The 16378-nt window shown below is 42.1% G+C and overlaps 1 protein-coding gene and 1 long non-coding RNA gene across 7 annotated transcripts in view; one reads left to right on the top strand and one right to left on the bottom strand.

The window, feature by feature from the left end:
• Positions 1–1809, bottom strand: part of LOC138748194 (uncharacterized) — a 22827-nt gene extending 21018 nt beyond the window's left edge. The window contains exon 1 of the long non-coding RNA XR_011347862.1: positions 1469–1809. This is a non-coding gene — a long non-coding RNA (uncharacterized lncRNA). The remainder of the gene's footprint in view (positions 1–1468) is intronic.
• The window catches only part of tom1 (target of myb1 membrane trafficking protein), a 74139-nt gene continuing 59324 nt past the window's right edge, over positions 1564–16378 (top strand). For all 6 annotated transcript variants that reach the window (XM_069907971.1, XM_069907972.1, XM_069907973.1 and 3 more), the window contains exons 1-2: positions 1564–1673; positions 9037–9121. In XM_069907971.1, the coding sequence (XP_069764072.1) occupies positions 1622–1673; positions 9037–9121 (137 nt within the window). In that variant the 5' untranslated portion in view covers positions 1564–1621. The remainder of the gene's footprint in view (positions 1674–9036; positions 9122–16378) is intronic.

The raw sequence follows: 16378 nt of genomic DNA on the forward strand, positions 1-16378 counted from the left end.
TTGCTCCTACCCCGATAAAGGGCTCAAGCCTGGCACGTTGGTGATGCATCTTTACCTTTGCTGTCTTAAGTACACGGCGCCTGCCTACATGTTGCTCCTACCCCGATAAAGGGCTCAAGCCTGGCACGTTGGTGATGCATCTTTACCTTTGCTGTCTTAAGTACACGGCGCCTGCCTACATGTTGCTCCTACCCCGATAAAGGGCTCAAGCCTGGCACGTTGGTGATGCATCTTTACCTTTGCTGTATTAAGTACACGGCGCCTGCCTACATGTTGCTCCTACCCCGATAAAGGGCTCAAGCCTGGCACGTTGGTGATGCATCGTTACCTTTGCTGTCTTAAGTACACGGCGCCTGCCTACATGTTGCTCCTACCCCGATAAAGGGCTCAAGCCTGGCACGTTGGTGATGCATCTTTACCTTTGCTGTCTTAAGTACACGGCGCCTGCCTACATGTTGCTCCTACCCCGATAAAGGGCTCAAGCCTGGCACGTTGGTGATGCATCTTTACCTTTGCTGTCTTAAGTACACGGCGCCTGCCTACATGTTGCTCCTACCCCGATAAAGGGCTCAAGCCTGGCACGTTGGTGATGCATCTTTACCTTTGCTGTCTTAAGTACACGGCGCCTGCCTACATGTTGCTCCTACCCCGATAAAGGGCTCAAGCCTGGCACGTTGGTGATGCATCTTTACCTTTGCTGTCTTAAGTACACGGCGCCTGCCTACATGTTGCTCCTACCCCGATAAAGGGCTCAAGCCTGGCACGTTGGTGATGCATCTTTACCTTTGCTGTCTTAAGTACACGGCGCCTGCCTACATGTTGCTCCTACCCCGATAAAGGGCTCAAGCCTGGCACGTTGGTGATGCATCTTTACCTTTGCTGTATTAAGTACACGGCGCCTGCCTACATGTTGCTCCTACCCCGATAAAGGGCTCAAGCCTGGCACGTTGGTGATGCATCTTTACCTTTGCTGTCTTAAGTACACGGCGCCTGCCTACATGTTGCTCCTACCCCGATAAAGGGCTCAAGCCTGGCACGTTGGTGATGCATCTTTACCTTTGCTGTCTTAAGTACACGGCGCCTGCCTACATGTTGCTCCTACCCCGATAAAGGGCTCAAGCCTGGCACGTTGGTGATGCATCTTTACCTTTGCTGTATTAAGTACACGGCGCCTGCCTACATGTTGCTCCTACCCCGATAAAGGGCTCAAGCCTGGCACGTTGGTGATGCATCTTTACCTTTGCTGTATACAGTGTGACCTGCTGAGTTTCTCCAGCACTGGGTTCTAACCCCAGCCAACCCCCTTGTCATTGCTTCTTGAAGACTGCAGGGGGCGACGCCGCACACATTCTCCAATCAAGGGTCCCGAAGGCGGCGCGCAACTAACTACGAGGCGGGCCTAAAGATGAAAGGGACCATTTTTTAAATACCATTAAACGATGGGTGCATTATTTTACCATCCGTGTACCTGGGTAGCAGGGATTCCTTCGTGTGAAGTGTCTCTGATTTCCTTTCTCTCTGGTGGCGGCTGCGCGGTGGCGGTGGGCGGAGAGACCACGTGCTGCGGCGGCGTCACCTGACGCGGGTCAGCTGACAGGCGGCACGCAAGCTCTCGGCGGCCATGGAGTTTCTCTACGGGAATCCTTTCAGCACGCAAGTCGGCCAGCGAGTCGGTAAGGAACGCGACTCGGCGCGGCCGCGAGGCAGTTGCGGAGTCTCCCCGCTGGGAAGAGCAAGCAGAAAACGCGTTTTCCAACGCTGTCGGCTGCGCTCAGGCATGGTTCGAAACGCCAAACTTCGGGCGGCGAGTGATTGGCAGCTGGGCGGCCCAATGAGGGGGCAGCGTGGTGCGTGATAGGCGGTGCTTTGTTAGGGTGATTGGCAGCCTGGAGCAAGTGGGCGGGGTTTGGGTTTAGGCTCAATCAGAATTTATTATCATGAACAGGTCACCCAATTCGTAGTTTTGCGGAGAATAAATCGCCCTACAAGGTAAATAAAAATAATGCAAGGAAAAAACCCCCCAAAGTAAGATAGTGTCTATAACAGGGGTTCTCAACATTATTTTCCCATTAACATACCACCTAAAGACATCCCTTAACTATAGAGCACCTGTGGCATCGTATTTACACTGTGGCACCTTGTGTTCTTTCCACTCCCATACCACCTAAAGTTAACCCTGACTAGCCACAAAGCACCAATGGCACAAGATTACTTAAGGTGGAAAGTGAGTGGTTTAAAAAAAAAAGTTTGAGAACAACTGGTCTATGGTTAAAACACAATGCTGGAGAAACTCAACAGGTCAAATAGTGTATTTTATATAGCAAAAATAAAGATAAGTAAACACTGTTTCGGGCGTTAACCCTTCATGGAGATGTGAGAAAATCCACCACTACCCCCGAGCGTAAAGCCCTTCAAAATGTAGCGGACACAATGCAGGACATCATGGGTGAAACTTTCCCCACCACCTAGAACATCCACAGGGAACGCTGACGTCAGAGAGCATCAATAATCATCAAGGATCCACATGTTCCGTTCTCATTGCTGCCATCAGGAAATAGGTATAGGTGCCACAAGACTCACCAGGTTCAGGAACAGCTGCGACCCCTCCACCATCAGACTCCTCAACTACAAACTCAATCAGGGACTCTTACTTTTGCACTTTATTGATTTTTTAAAATTCTCTCTGTATTGCACAGCCAGTTTGTTTACATTTTGTTATCTGTTTAAAGTTCTTTATTTGTTTACGTGTGTATGTTGTGCATTTTTTTTGCATTAACAATTAGTGGTAATTCTGCCTTGCTGGCAGTAAAATGTCTCAGAGTTGTATGTGATGTCATATATGTACCGTGTAGCAGGACACGAACCTGGTGCACAAGATGACCGGCGACCATGCAGACCCCGCAGGGGCCAACAATCTTCACAGTGGGAAGCAACGAACAATGGCGGGAATGTGGACCAAGCCAAGGCCAGTGCTTCCATGACGTCACTCCTGTCATCTGCAGCGAGGAGAGAATATAAGCCAGTGCAATGAACCAGTCTTTGACTTCTTGGGTGTGCGTCTTTCTTCCCACACTTCACAGTAGCACATGCTACAACTCTGACAATAAATCTGAAATCTGAATCGGGAATAAAACTGGTTGTGTTGTATAAAGACCTGCTGAGTTTCTCCAACGTGGTGGTGTTACTTCATCCACTGTGTCTGTAGAGTTTTGTATTTAAAGATGAAGTTCCATTTAAGTCAAACGTGGTTCCAGAGATTTATTCAGACTATTTAGGATTGATTTTGGATGAGTTTCTCAGAACTTGTCTATGTTTTTGGAATGAAAATTCTGAAAGATTTGCTTCACATCGTGTGCTAGTTGTATTGTGGTTGTTTTCTCTGAAGGGACTCAGGGCACTGGACTAGTAGCACCTCTTTGTGAGCCTTAATGGGCAAATAAAGGAACCAAAATTTGTGTATTTGGCAACAAAAGATGCATTGTGGATCAAGATTGAGAATTTCAGTCTGTCTGCTCTGAGACCTCAATTTGTGCAATTGTTGCATCCAGACTTGTACTCTGGTGTTCTCCAGACTGTCCTTGCACCTTGAATGCTCTGGAAACTAGTACATCCAATATCAAGTTTTCTGTCTCATTGCTCTTAGCAGTTCATTCATCACCCCTACATGAGTTTTTAGTTTTAACTTCATTTGGAATTTTATTTAAGTTTTAATTATGGCTATTTGCTTGATGATACAGGCAGCCCTTGCTTTATAGCCATTTGGGTAATGTAAATTGGCCCTTATGGAATTCACTAACCATTACCTACAAAATCTGGATAAGGAACATGTATCAATTTTTATTTTGCTTGTTTTTCTGGCAGCATGCACAGATGATGTGGCTTTGTGCTACAGAAGATTGTCACATGGACAGTTTTCAGGGAACACAACTCTGCCCCCCCCCCCCCTGTATTTGTTACCTGTGTTGTTGACCTTGACAGCTGTGTCCTTGTGGGTGTAGGTTGTCATTTCAAATGGAAACATTTTAAATGATACTGGATTGTATATCTAAATCCTGCAGATTGTGGAATTGTGGGGGGAAAAAATTAGGATTCTGGAATACCTGCACTTATATTGGGCAGTATGCTCAAAGGAATTACTTTTATTCTGAGGTGCTGCCGCTCTTTTTGCATTTGCTCTGTTCCTGGGTCTTTAGAGTATTCATTTTTGTTTAAATGTGAATGAACATTGTCTGATAACTAAAAACACAATTCGTCCAACGGGTGACAGCTGGATTTCAGGACACTGCAACTGAACCCAGCTCTCTCATAATACCCAAAGGAGTAACAGTGAGACTGTATCCTTATATTTAGAAGAATGAGAGGAGATCTTACAGAAACGTATAGAATTGTGAAAGGCATAGATAAGATGGAGGCAGGTAAGTCATTTCCATTGATGGGAGAGTCTTGAGCTAGGGATCGTAGCCTCAATATTCAGGGCAGTAGGTTTAGGACGGAGATGAGGAGGAACTGCTTTTCCCAGAGGGTGGTGCATCTATGGAATTCACTGCCCATTGAAGCAGTGGAGGCGACCTCATTAAATATATTTAAGACAAGGTTGGATAGATTTTTGCATAGTAGGGAATTAAGGGATATGGGGAAAAGGCAGGTCGGTGGAGGTGAGCCCATCACCAGATTAGCTGAATGGTGGAGCAGGCTCAATGGGCCGGGTGGCCGACTCCTGCTCCTATTTGCAGCTTGGAGATTTTCTTTCATACTGCTATCTCGGCTCAGACTTTTGGACTTGGGACCCAGTAAAGTTGGTAAAGATGTGCACATTTGGAATGGCTAAATATGTGTGCAGTACTAATAACTATGATACTTTGTTTCTGTAATGCATTATTATAAGCCAGTATTAGTCATCAAATCATGTCTTGTTTATAAGTCAGTGATCCATTCTGTCAGGCTGTGAGCTGGTGAATTTGCAGTTGATTGTGTGTTTGATGATTTAGCTACCAAAACATTTTCTTTTGGAGAAAAGTCAAATGCCTTCTGCAGTGATATCTGTGAATATTTCTCCAGCATCATGCAGTGAATGGAGGTCTGTCGCAGAAATAAATTTTAACACTTCCACCCAGCAGTGCAATCTTCAGGTCTGATTGATGAGGAAACCACGTAAGCTCCTCAGTACAGTTGGGGATTGCGGTGTCTTTAGTTGATGTGTCAATTGAAAGGTCATGATGGTCTCTGGACATTTGTTTCATTAATATTCTTTTATTATAAGGCATCTGAAAACTCATTTCAGGAATAAATTAATAAGGATTGGTAAGATATAAAAGTAATTAGAGGTTACTAGTTGTGGTAGCGGGTAAGTTTACATTCAAAGCATTGAAGAAGCTTGCTTAGCTCATGGTGCTTGTGTTATTTCTGTTTAAAGGCTGTACAAGTAAGCCTTCCCCACCCCACCTGCTTTTCTTTTTATAGCTCTGGAGACATTTGTTTGCAGGGTACCTTTATTACTAGTTCTTGATGTCAGAAATGCTTTGATTAACTGTGGTCAATCATTCTTCATGATTTTCACTTTCTACTTTTTAAATATTTCACTAGACTAGCCTCTGTTAAAATAAACCACTATACAGGTGGTTATTTAGAATAGTTTTCTATGTCCTTGTAACAAAACTATTGAGATTTATAGTAAATAACATTGACTGCTCTGCCCATTAAATAAACATTTTTCAATTTCCGAAACATTGGTTTGCAGTATATATTTACCTCCTATGAACAGTGTGAGGCCTGTTGTGATTCCCCTGTATTTTTGTGTTTCTACTGCAGTCACAGTGTTTGAAGACTTTTGTGTTTTAATCTGTGATATTCTAATGGCATGTTTTGCATTACAAGATTTTCTGTGGTCATTTCTCTTTATACCTTTTGTGTTTTAATCTGTGATATTCTAATGGCATGTTTTGCATTACAAGATTTTCTGGGGTCATTCCTCATTATACCTTTTGTGTTTTAATCTGTGATGGCATGTTTTACATTACAAGATTTTCTGATTTTCTGCCACCTGCTTACACCTTGATCATGCCTTAATGAAGGGCTCAAGCCTGAAACTTTGGTTATGCACCTTTATCATTGCGATATAAAGTACACGGTGCCTACCTTTAATTTGAATTAACATGATATAGTCAAGTATTCAGGCACTCCGTAGCAATTCATGTACCATTCTTCCACTCTGACTAGCTTGGCCTTGTAATATCACCATTTTTATAGGCGTGCATTTACCAGAGTACTAAATCTGAGATTATACAATTTCCATACATTGGAATTATAATGTGGATTCTGAGACATTCCCTTGGCGTCAAGAACCTATCATTTTGATTCTGAGGTGGCTGAAGGACACACAGACAGAAGGGTTAATGAAACAGATAAGTAGCATGGAAGCGGGTACATACACCTGACTAAAAAACCCGAAGCTTCTAGTGGCTTGCTCGGTGCTCTTTCTCCATTTTAAATTGTCAAGAGCCAGAAGCCTTTGCTCTATCCTCCTGGTGAACTTTTGCGATTCGATACTCCTGAATAGAGTGCCAGTTTGGAGAGTCTGATGCAGGGTATGTAAACTTGGACTCAAAACATTGGAGCTAGTGAGTGTAATTCAAGTCTTGTTGAGGATGTTGGCCCCATAGTGGAAACACCTGAGGTTGGCATTTCTGGTGGTGGTCTCACATCAAAACTTTAAGACACTTCAGTGGATATGAAAAACTGTCTAATTGAATAAATTAGCAACACTTGCTTTGCTATAATATGCTCACTAATACTCGGCTTCATGTTCACTAGAATCACTCTGCTCCAGACCTCATCACTACATTGCACTTAATTTTGGAGATGAGGTGAGAGTGACATCCCCACACCAAGACAATTTTTGAGCTAGTGGGGCATTTTGGAGCCCTTATAAGGTTGTCGATGAATGTAAAAGACTAAAAAATGATTTTGGCTTGCACAAAAGTGATTATGTTGTTGTCAGTCAATGAGGCCTCAGAAACTTTCTGTGGGTATTTCAATATCCAACCTTCAAATACTTCATGAATGGGAATGTTTATTGACTGCACCATGTTGAATTCTTTTTGCAACAACTCAGCAAATAAACTATATCCAAATTCTGCAAGACCTAAGATGAGATATGGACAAGAGTTGAAAAGTAGCACTAAAAATTGCATATCAATATTCAACTTCAATAAGAGAAATAACCTGTCTCTCAATGCAAGGAGTTGATCTTAGATTACAGGACTGGTGTTATCCACCCTGTCCACATCAATGGTGCTGTGGTGGATAGCCTCAAATTCCTGTGAGTAAATATTTCCAGTAATCTGACTTGGATCAATCACGTTGATGTGGCGGTCAACAAGGCACGCCAGTGCCTCTACTTTCTAAGGAAATAAAGGACTAAGGAAGTTTAGCATGCTCTCCATGTTATGCAACTTCACCATCAAAAACATTCTAGTTGAATGTATCACAGTGTGGTATGGGAGCTGTTCTTCCCAAGAACAGAAGCTACAGAAATTGTTCAATGCAGCTCATAACACATAACACAAACCTCCACTGAGTCCATCTACACTTTTCACAGCCTGGATAAGGCTGCCATCATACTAAAGGATTCATTCTAACCTGGACATGCTCTATTTTCCCTCATCCCATTGGTGAGAAGTTTCAAGGTTGTAAAGCAGACTTAAAGCCAGTTTCTTCCCTGCAGCCATCAAGCAACTGGGTGAACCCCTCAAAAGAGCTCTCATACTGACCTTTCTATGAACTTGTTGAACTTTTCTCATGGTAATCCTAAACACTGCTACTTTGTCTAGCTCTATGAATGTTAAGGCGACTTGCTAGACCATTTGTGGAAGAACCCTTCTCACTGCCCCAGGAATAATGTGACAACAAACTTAAAACTTGAATTCTCAAACTTCTCTTTGAATTCAATAGAACAAGGGTAACAGGATATGGGACCACTAGTGCTTGCAAAATGTGTACCATCCTGACTTGAAAATCTATTGCTGTTCCTCTGCCATTGCTGAGTTTAAATTCTAGAACTCTGTTTTCTGCTTCGTTGGAATATCATTGTTAGAATGGCTTCACTTAAAGGTGATGGCTCCCCCACCCCCCGCTCCACCCTTCTCAAAGGCATTTGCATATAGGCAGAAATCCCCATACCAGAAAAATATAGTTGAATAAGGAAGTGTCACAAAATGCTTCAGACCTGGGTTGGAGAAGGAAAAACAAATTCTGATTCCTGATAATAATAGTTTTACCTCTTGGAATGCTCAGTAGGTATGGATCTTGGAGATCATGTCTGGCTCAGATGTAGTAACCTACCTCAAGAGAGAATTACCTGAGAACAACCATGTGAATGAGCCATCAAGAAGTAGCTAATTGGTGTTCTTAGAAACATATGATATAGACAGGATGCAGAGTTGGGCGGAAAAATGGCAGATGGAGTTCAATCTGGATAAGTGTGAGCTGATGTGTTTTGGAAAGTCAAACTTCAAGGTTGAGTACAGGGTTAATGGTTGATTACTTACAGTGTGGATGAACAGAAGGACCTTGGGGTCCAAATCCATGCATCTCTCAAGGTTGCCCAACAAATTGATAGAAGGCCTAATGGATTCTGGGCTTCATTAGTTGGGGGATTAAGTTCGAGAGTCATGTTACAACTCTACAAGTCTCCGGTGAGACCACACTTAGAATATTATATTCTGGTCACATTATAGGAAGGATGTGGAAGCTATGGAGAAGGTGCAGTGGAAATTTACCAGGATTTACCAAATGTGGATGCCAATACTTGAGGGAAGGAAATCCAACTTTGTGAGGGAAAAAAAATAATGAAAACATTGCAAAGGAAAATAGTGCCAATGTTTACTTACAAACATTCAACCATACAATGATATAATCCATAAAAGGTTATGAAGTGTTTGCTAAATATTAGACTTGACGTGACTGAAGGGCCTTGCTTCAGTAATGTTAATTACTTTAGTAAGATAGTTTCTCATTTACTCTCCATTTGGTTAACAGAACAAGCAACAGATGGATCTTTGCAAGCAGAGGATTGGGGCCTCAACATGGAGATATGTGATATTATCAACGAGACAGAGGAAGGGTGAGTAGCATGCTTTACTGTAATATAGGTGACCCTTAACACCGGTAGTACAATGCTGCATCCCATATCAGAATCAGAATTTATTGTCATGAACAATTCATGAAATGGGTATTTCATATTATAACCATCTTATAACATTACTATAAAACATAAAATAATAATAACAGTAAAATAGGGCACGAGAAGTGAGGCCGTGTTTTTGGTTCATTGATTATTCAGGAATCTGATGGCGGCAGGGAAGAAGCTGTCCTTCTGCCACTGGGTGTTCATCTTCAGGCTCCTGTACTTTTTTCCCCAATGGTAGCAGAGCGAAGAAGGCATGGCCTGGGTGGTGGAGGGGTCTTTGAGGATAGAAGCTGCTTTTTCAAGACACCGCCTCTTGTAGACGTCCTCGATAGAGTAGTTTGGTGCCTGTGATGTTGCAGGCTGAGTTAACAACCCTCTGCAGTTTATTCTTGTTCTGAAATTGGTGCCTCCATGCCAGGCGGTGATGCAACCATCCAGAAACTTTTGAAAGTTTTCAGTGACATACTGAATCTCCTCAGATACCTCACAAAGTATAGCCACTGGTGAGCCTTCTTTGTGATTGCATCAACAGGGAGGCTCCAGGACAGATCCTTTGAGATGTTGACACCCAGGAATTTGAAGTTCTTGACCCTCTCCACTACTGAGCTCTTGATGAGGACTGGGTCGTGTTCCCCTGACTTTCTTCTGAGGTCCACAATCATCTCCTTGGTCTTGATAACGTTGAGCCCAATGTTGTCATTACACCATTCAACGAGCTGATCTGTCTCCCTCCTGCACGCTTCTTCATTACTGTTTGTGATTCTGCTTCAACTGTGGCGTCATCAGCAAACTTGTAGATAGCATTGGAATTGTGCCTAGTCATACAGTCACAGGTGTATAATGAGTAGAGCATTGGGTTAAGCACACATCCTCGGGGTGCACCTGTGTTGATGATCATTGAGGAGGAGACATGGTTTCCAATTCGTACTGACTGTGAGAAAGTCAAGGATCCAGTTGCAGAGGTGGGTATAGAGGCCTAGAGTTCTTGACCAGCACTGAGGGAATAATGGTATTGAAGGCCGAGCTGTAGTCGATGAAGAGCAGCCGTATGTATGAGTTGCTGTTTTCGACGTGATCCAGAGCTGAGTGGAGAGCCAGCGATATTGCATCTGTTGTGGAGCAGTTGTGACAATAGGCGAATTGCAGAATCGTTGAGACTACCGCCCAGTATCTAAAGATTAAAATAAAACTATCAGAAAATGATTGATATGTGGAATGCTTTTGCAGATATTGAAGGAACGGCAATGGTTTTTTTCTGATTGGGAGGTGGAGAGAATCTATTTCCTTCCAGTAGTGGGGAGGAAAAGAAAAATAAAATAAATAGGAGCAATGGTGTTTAATGATGATGTGAGAAAGCACCACTTCCACAAATCTTGAAATCTCTTGAAAGATCAAGGTTGAGGTCAAAGGGTGTGATGGCTGGATATATTCAAAACCAAAATGCTAAAGTTGCTGGAGAATGCAAGCCAGGCAGCATCACCCAAGAGAGAGAGGGTTAATGCGTTGGGTTGGTGGCATTTAGCATTCTGATGTCTCTTGATCCAGATATGGCAGAATAAATTAAAATTTAGTCATACAACACAGTAACAGGCCCTTTCGTTCTCACAAAGATGAGAGAATTATATAAGACAATGTATAACTGATATGTGACTCATATTGCATTATATAAAAGCTATAGAATTAATTAATTTCTAAGCCAAATTAATTTCTCTATCAAATTAATAAAAATATTTTAAAAAGAAAGGCCCTTTGGCCCACAACCCAACAGCACCCAATTGACCTATACCCGCGGTACATTTTTGAAAGGTGGGAGAAAATAGACGCCCAGAGACGGGGAGAGCATATAAACTCCTTGCAGACAGCACCAGATTTGACTCCCAGTCACGAGCGTGGTTACAGCGTTGTGTTAACTGTGCTGCCCTATTTTTCTCAACATAGAGGACAAGTGTAGCATTTTATAGTGTTATTTTAACCCCCCCTCAGCGAATTTGAGATGACAATGTTTTATTTTCTCTACAGATTATAGTTCTGACTGGGTGCGTTTTTGCCTTAAGATTCACAACACATTTAGTGTGCGCTTTAAGCAGGGTGACCCATCTTTTAATTTAGACATAGAGCATGGTAACAAGCCATTTCGGACCACGAGTACATCTTGGAGGTTAATTGGGCGGCACAGACGCGTGGGCCGAAATGGCCTGTTACTGTGCTGTATCTCTAAATTAAAAGGTTGGCCAGCCCTGAATTACAGGATGGATTAAGCACGTGCAACTGATTTTAATGCTAAGAACCTTCTGTTTGTCACGGGGAGAATGTATAAACTCCTTACTGACAGCACCGGATTTGAACCGCTACACTAACTGAGCTGCCCCTAAATGTTTCCATTATTACATGTTTATTTTACACCAGTTCCTGTGGTTTTCAAATATACGTGGTATTGAAGATAAAACATTGAGCGCTCAGAATGATTCTGGCAGTAAAGGAGTTTTAGGAAGGGACATGAAAGCCAGTGCTGAAGCCCTTGCCACCAATGGATGGTATTCACCAAAGGCTAAAGTATAGAAACTAGAGGTGTTGGGGGTATGGCAGGGTGTATGAAAGTCATGGAGGGGTCTATTTAAATTATATAAATTGTTACGGGGTCTAGATGCCACGAATATTTCAAAAAGTGGTAACAGACAAAGTGTTATAATGTGAAAAATCAAATGGTAAGTAGAAAGGGCATGTATGATCCCTCTTGGTAGGCTGATCCAGAGGTACAAATGGAAAAGATCCACATTAAATAGATGGTTTGGATTTAGAATTTACTCCGAGTGTAAACCCCTGCAAAACTCAGTATATCATAGGCGAAACCCTCCCCACCATTGAGAACATTTGCAGGGAACGCTACCGTCGGAGAGCATCAGTAATCATCAAGGATCCACACCACCCGGCACATGCTCCATTTTCACTGCTACCATCAGGAAAGAGGCTGTATTCTTCCCCCCCCCCCAAAAATTATTTTTATTTAGGTATCTGTCTGATTTTAGGCACTCCTGAAGAAAGGCTCAGGCCTGAAAGGTCGACTGCCTTTTGATTTATCTGGATGCTGAATTTCTCCACCACCTTTGTGTTCTTCACTAGAACCCCAACAACTGCAGATTTCTTGTTTACATCTGCAATTAAGGCCAGTGCGATACCTGATTATAGGCAGCTGTGAAGTTCACTGGATCATCAATCTTCATGGAAATAAATGTGATGTTTCTGGAACCAATTAGGAAAAATAAGCTTCCCCTTGCTGACAGTATTAAACGTTCACATTTTCACTTGGGACGCAGTAGGTATTTCACAACTCATGCAGTCATGTCAATTTTCCAGTTGTCATTTTGAGATCTACTAGAAAGAACTGGTCAAACAGTGAACTTTATGTAGCAAAGATAAAGATACACAACGAACATTTCAGGCTTGAGCCCTTCATCAAGGTATGAGCAAAATGTAGGCAGACGCTTAGATTTTCAGATTTATTGTCAGTACATACATGACATCACATACAAAAAATGTACACATGTAGACAATTAAAGAAGTGTAAACAGATAACGAATGTAAACAAAGAGAGAATTTTAAAAAAAATCAATAAAGTGTACAAGTAAAAGTCCTTAAATGAGTCCCTGATTGAATTTGTTGTTCAGGAGTCTGATGGTGGAGGGATAGCACCTGAACCTTGCGAGTCTTGTGGCAATTATACTTCTTTCCTGATGGAAGCAGCGAGAACAGAGGGGGTACTAAGTAATGTGGACCCTTGATGATTGCTGCTGCTCTCTGACGGCAGTTCTTGATAGTGGGGAGAATTTTCCCTGTGATGCCTGGGCCGTGTCCACTACCTTTTGGAGGGCTATATGCTCATGCTTGATGTAGGACTCAATCCCAAAACATTGGTTAAGTACCTTTATCTTTGCTATATAACAGGGGTGGCCAACCTATTCATTTTAATTTTTTTAATATAGACATACAGCACGGTAACAGGCCATTTCGGCCCACGAGTCCGTTTCACCCAATTAACTTTCACCCCCGGGATGGACTCGTGGGCCGAAATGGCCTGTTACCGTGCTGTATGTCTATATTAAAAAATTTAAATTAAAAGGTTGACCACCCCTGCTATATAAAGTTCACTGGTCTGCCTGCATTTTGCTCATACTTGGATGAAGGTCAAAGCCCAAAACATCGATTATGTATCTTTACCTTTGTTATATAAACTACACTGTTTGACCTGCTGAGTTTCTCCAGGATTGTGTTTTTACTTCACTCACAGTGTCTGGATATTTTCATGTTTTGCTACCAGAAAGAACCTGGGTTTCTACTAAATGCATAGAAGGAGATGAGAGTCACTTCTTTATATGTTGGGCTTTCATTGCTATTTTTGAACATTGTTTATTCCTATTGCAATCCCTTTTGGACTATTGTTTTTACATTACTTTGCAAGTTTTAAAATATCTTTAGAGTAACAAACACCCTGGTTTATTCTCCAGAGCAATCACCTGCTCCATGTGAATGAAGTTATTTCTGGTAATAGTTTAGAACCTTGCCCTTCTCCTTAGAAGACAGGCCAATAGACAAGCATAGGCTTCGATGCCTGCCTAGATCACTGCACTTCGATGATCTGCCTCTAGAAGTGTTCCAGAGTTCATCCAAACTGATGACCTGTTCCTGCTTCATTGTCCTATGCTGTTGATCAGACCTTGAATGAACACTTTTCAAAGTAGTGATCCCTATCAATGTGTATGCATGACATCAATCCTGGTGTACTGGGGAGTTAACCTTTTAGAGCCATCTTGTCTCAAGGTTTATCCTGTATCTCTAGTCTGTTGGACAGAGCTTATTGTAGATCCTCATTGTATTTGTAAGTCATCTGGTGTTGGTGGTTTTACATCATTCATCGACACCCAGCTGAATGTCGTAATACAGTGGAATTCTCTGCCTGATTCACTTTCTGTCCATGAGTAAACCGCCATGAGTGACCTAATGATAACCCGATCAGTCCATCAGTTACTCTCTGGCCAGTGGAGCACCATCCAAGAAGTGTTAATGAATAGAATGTGGGCCATCCTACCTGTCAGGATGAAACTTTAGATGTCCTTTGGGTACAAGGGATAGGAATTTATGATTGTTAATTTATTATGCCAATTAAGTCCCTCATGATTGACCTTCTATTCTACTGCATTGCCTTTAGCATGCCCACTGTAATTACTCAAACTAATCTGGGCCAAACCTAGAACATTGTATAACCAGACCACCATTAAGTATTGGTGGAGGGGAGGTTGGCCTGAGCTGCATTCACAAATCATTGCAGTTTCTTGAAGTCTTGGGAGGGGTATCTGAAGTCAAGGGTGGAGTAGCCAAGGTAGCTGTTGCTATCATAACATGTCCAAATATTTTGGGTTTTTTAATGATATTCAAAGGATCTATGTTTTTAAGATATAGGAGCGACAGAATTTTTTTGGTCACCAGATGTGGCAGTGAAAATACTAGAAAAGTAATTTCAGGTGATGCTCTGCCTGTGATGACATGGATGAATCACCTCACAAGTGGATTGAGAATAGATCCATATCCTGCGCTGTCTGATTCAAATGAACAGGAATGGAATGAACTGTTGATTCACTTTGTCAAAGGCTGCAATCTAGTTCTCTATTTGAATGTTGAAATACCTGCTTACCGTTAGTCAACAGATGTTTATGGAATGATTAATGGGAACAGTTCAGTTGGAAGTGAGAGATCATTTGATTTTAAAAAAAACCTCCCCAAAAAATTCAACCAGGCTTGACAACCTTGTGTGGAGTTTTATTTTTTTTTAAATGTCTGTGTTTAGATCATGATGTCACAGACTTGTAGACTGCCTGTAGTTTGATTAGTCTTTTTTTTTTAATTTTTATTTTTCACACCATAAACCACATTGATCAAGGTACATACATTTTCCTTTTCAAATATATACAGTGTCGTTTTCTCTCCCATCCCACCCTCCCCACCTCCCCTCCCACCCATCCAAAGCACAAATCCAAGACACACCAAACCAGTCAAACAATGTTGTCACTCTAGTTTGATTAGTCTTGATGCATATTAGTTTATAATCCAGGTATAGGGAAGGATTCTTGTTGGAGACTCATTGTAGTTTGATTATTTATTCACCTTCCAGTTATTCCATTGTCGTAATGTCAAGGTTTATTAAACATGATATGGGACTAGAGAAATAACCAGCCGAACCTACCTAACACCCAATTGACAACTGGGTTCTTTCCGTTGAAATATGGTACAGAATATTTTTGTTTATGATTGCATACTTTCCAAATCATGGTTTAGGGTGAAAAATTAGGCCAATTCTTGGGGTTCTTTCTCTCTCCTTATTGAATGCACAATAAATTCAGTGGCACAGTTAGCGTAGCGGTCAGCGCAACGCTGTTACAGCGCCAGCGACCCTGGTTTGCTGTAAGGAGTTTCTACATTCTCCCCATGTCAACGTGGCTTTTTGCAGGGCACTCCGTTTCCTCCACCCCTTCAAAACGTATAGGGGTTGTAGGTTATTTCGGGTATTCCAATGGCTTGGACTTGTGGGCAAATTATAGGATATGTTAAAGTCAATATTTAGTTAAAATAATGAAGCAACTTCATAACAGCTTGACTGTGATGAAAGGATATGATTATGGTTGGATTAGGAGGAGCAGTTTATTATCTTGAGTTTCTGGAAATCCTTTGTCAGTCTTAGTGGACTGTGCGTTTACAAAGAAGGTCTGGAGAAGAATGCAGTGCTCTTTGTTAAGGTTAATCCCAAGCAGCTGTGTAACAACAGACTCCCTGATCTACCAACTGCATTCAGGGATGAACATCAAGTTCGCCTGGAAGATTTGGGCTGAAGACGCTGTGATTGTAGTTAAAAACACTGAAATGCTGGAGGAACTCAAATCTGATCTTTTCAGCATCTAGAGGAAACAAGAGATAATATCGCAGACGTTTCGGGCCTGAGCCCTTCTTCAAGGAAGAATCAGAAAAGGCGGAATGTATCAGAAAGTCTCAGAATTCGTACAATGGGGGAGGAATCCAGACCAACAAAAGGTGATAATTGGATATGATGAGGGACTAGGTAGAATTTATCATGCGAAAGGAGACAGGGAATGGAGAGACAATGGGGGAAGCAAGAGGTGGGGGTGGGGTTTTAACGAAAGCCGG

Source organism: Narcine bancroftii, chromosome 13, assembly GCF_036971445.1.
Source record: "Narcine bancroftii isolate sNarBan1 chromosome 13, sNarBan1.hap1, whole genome shotgun sequence".
Taxonomy (NCBI): domain Eukaryota; kingdom Metazoa; phylum Chordata; class Chondrichthyes; order Torpediniformes; family Narcinidae; genus Narcine; species Narcine bancroftii.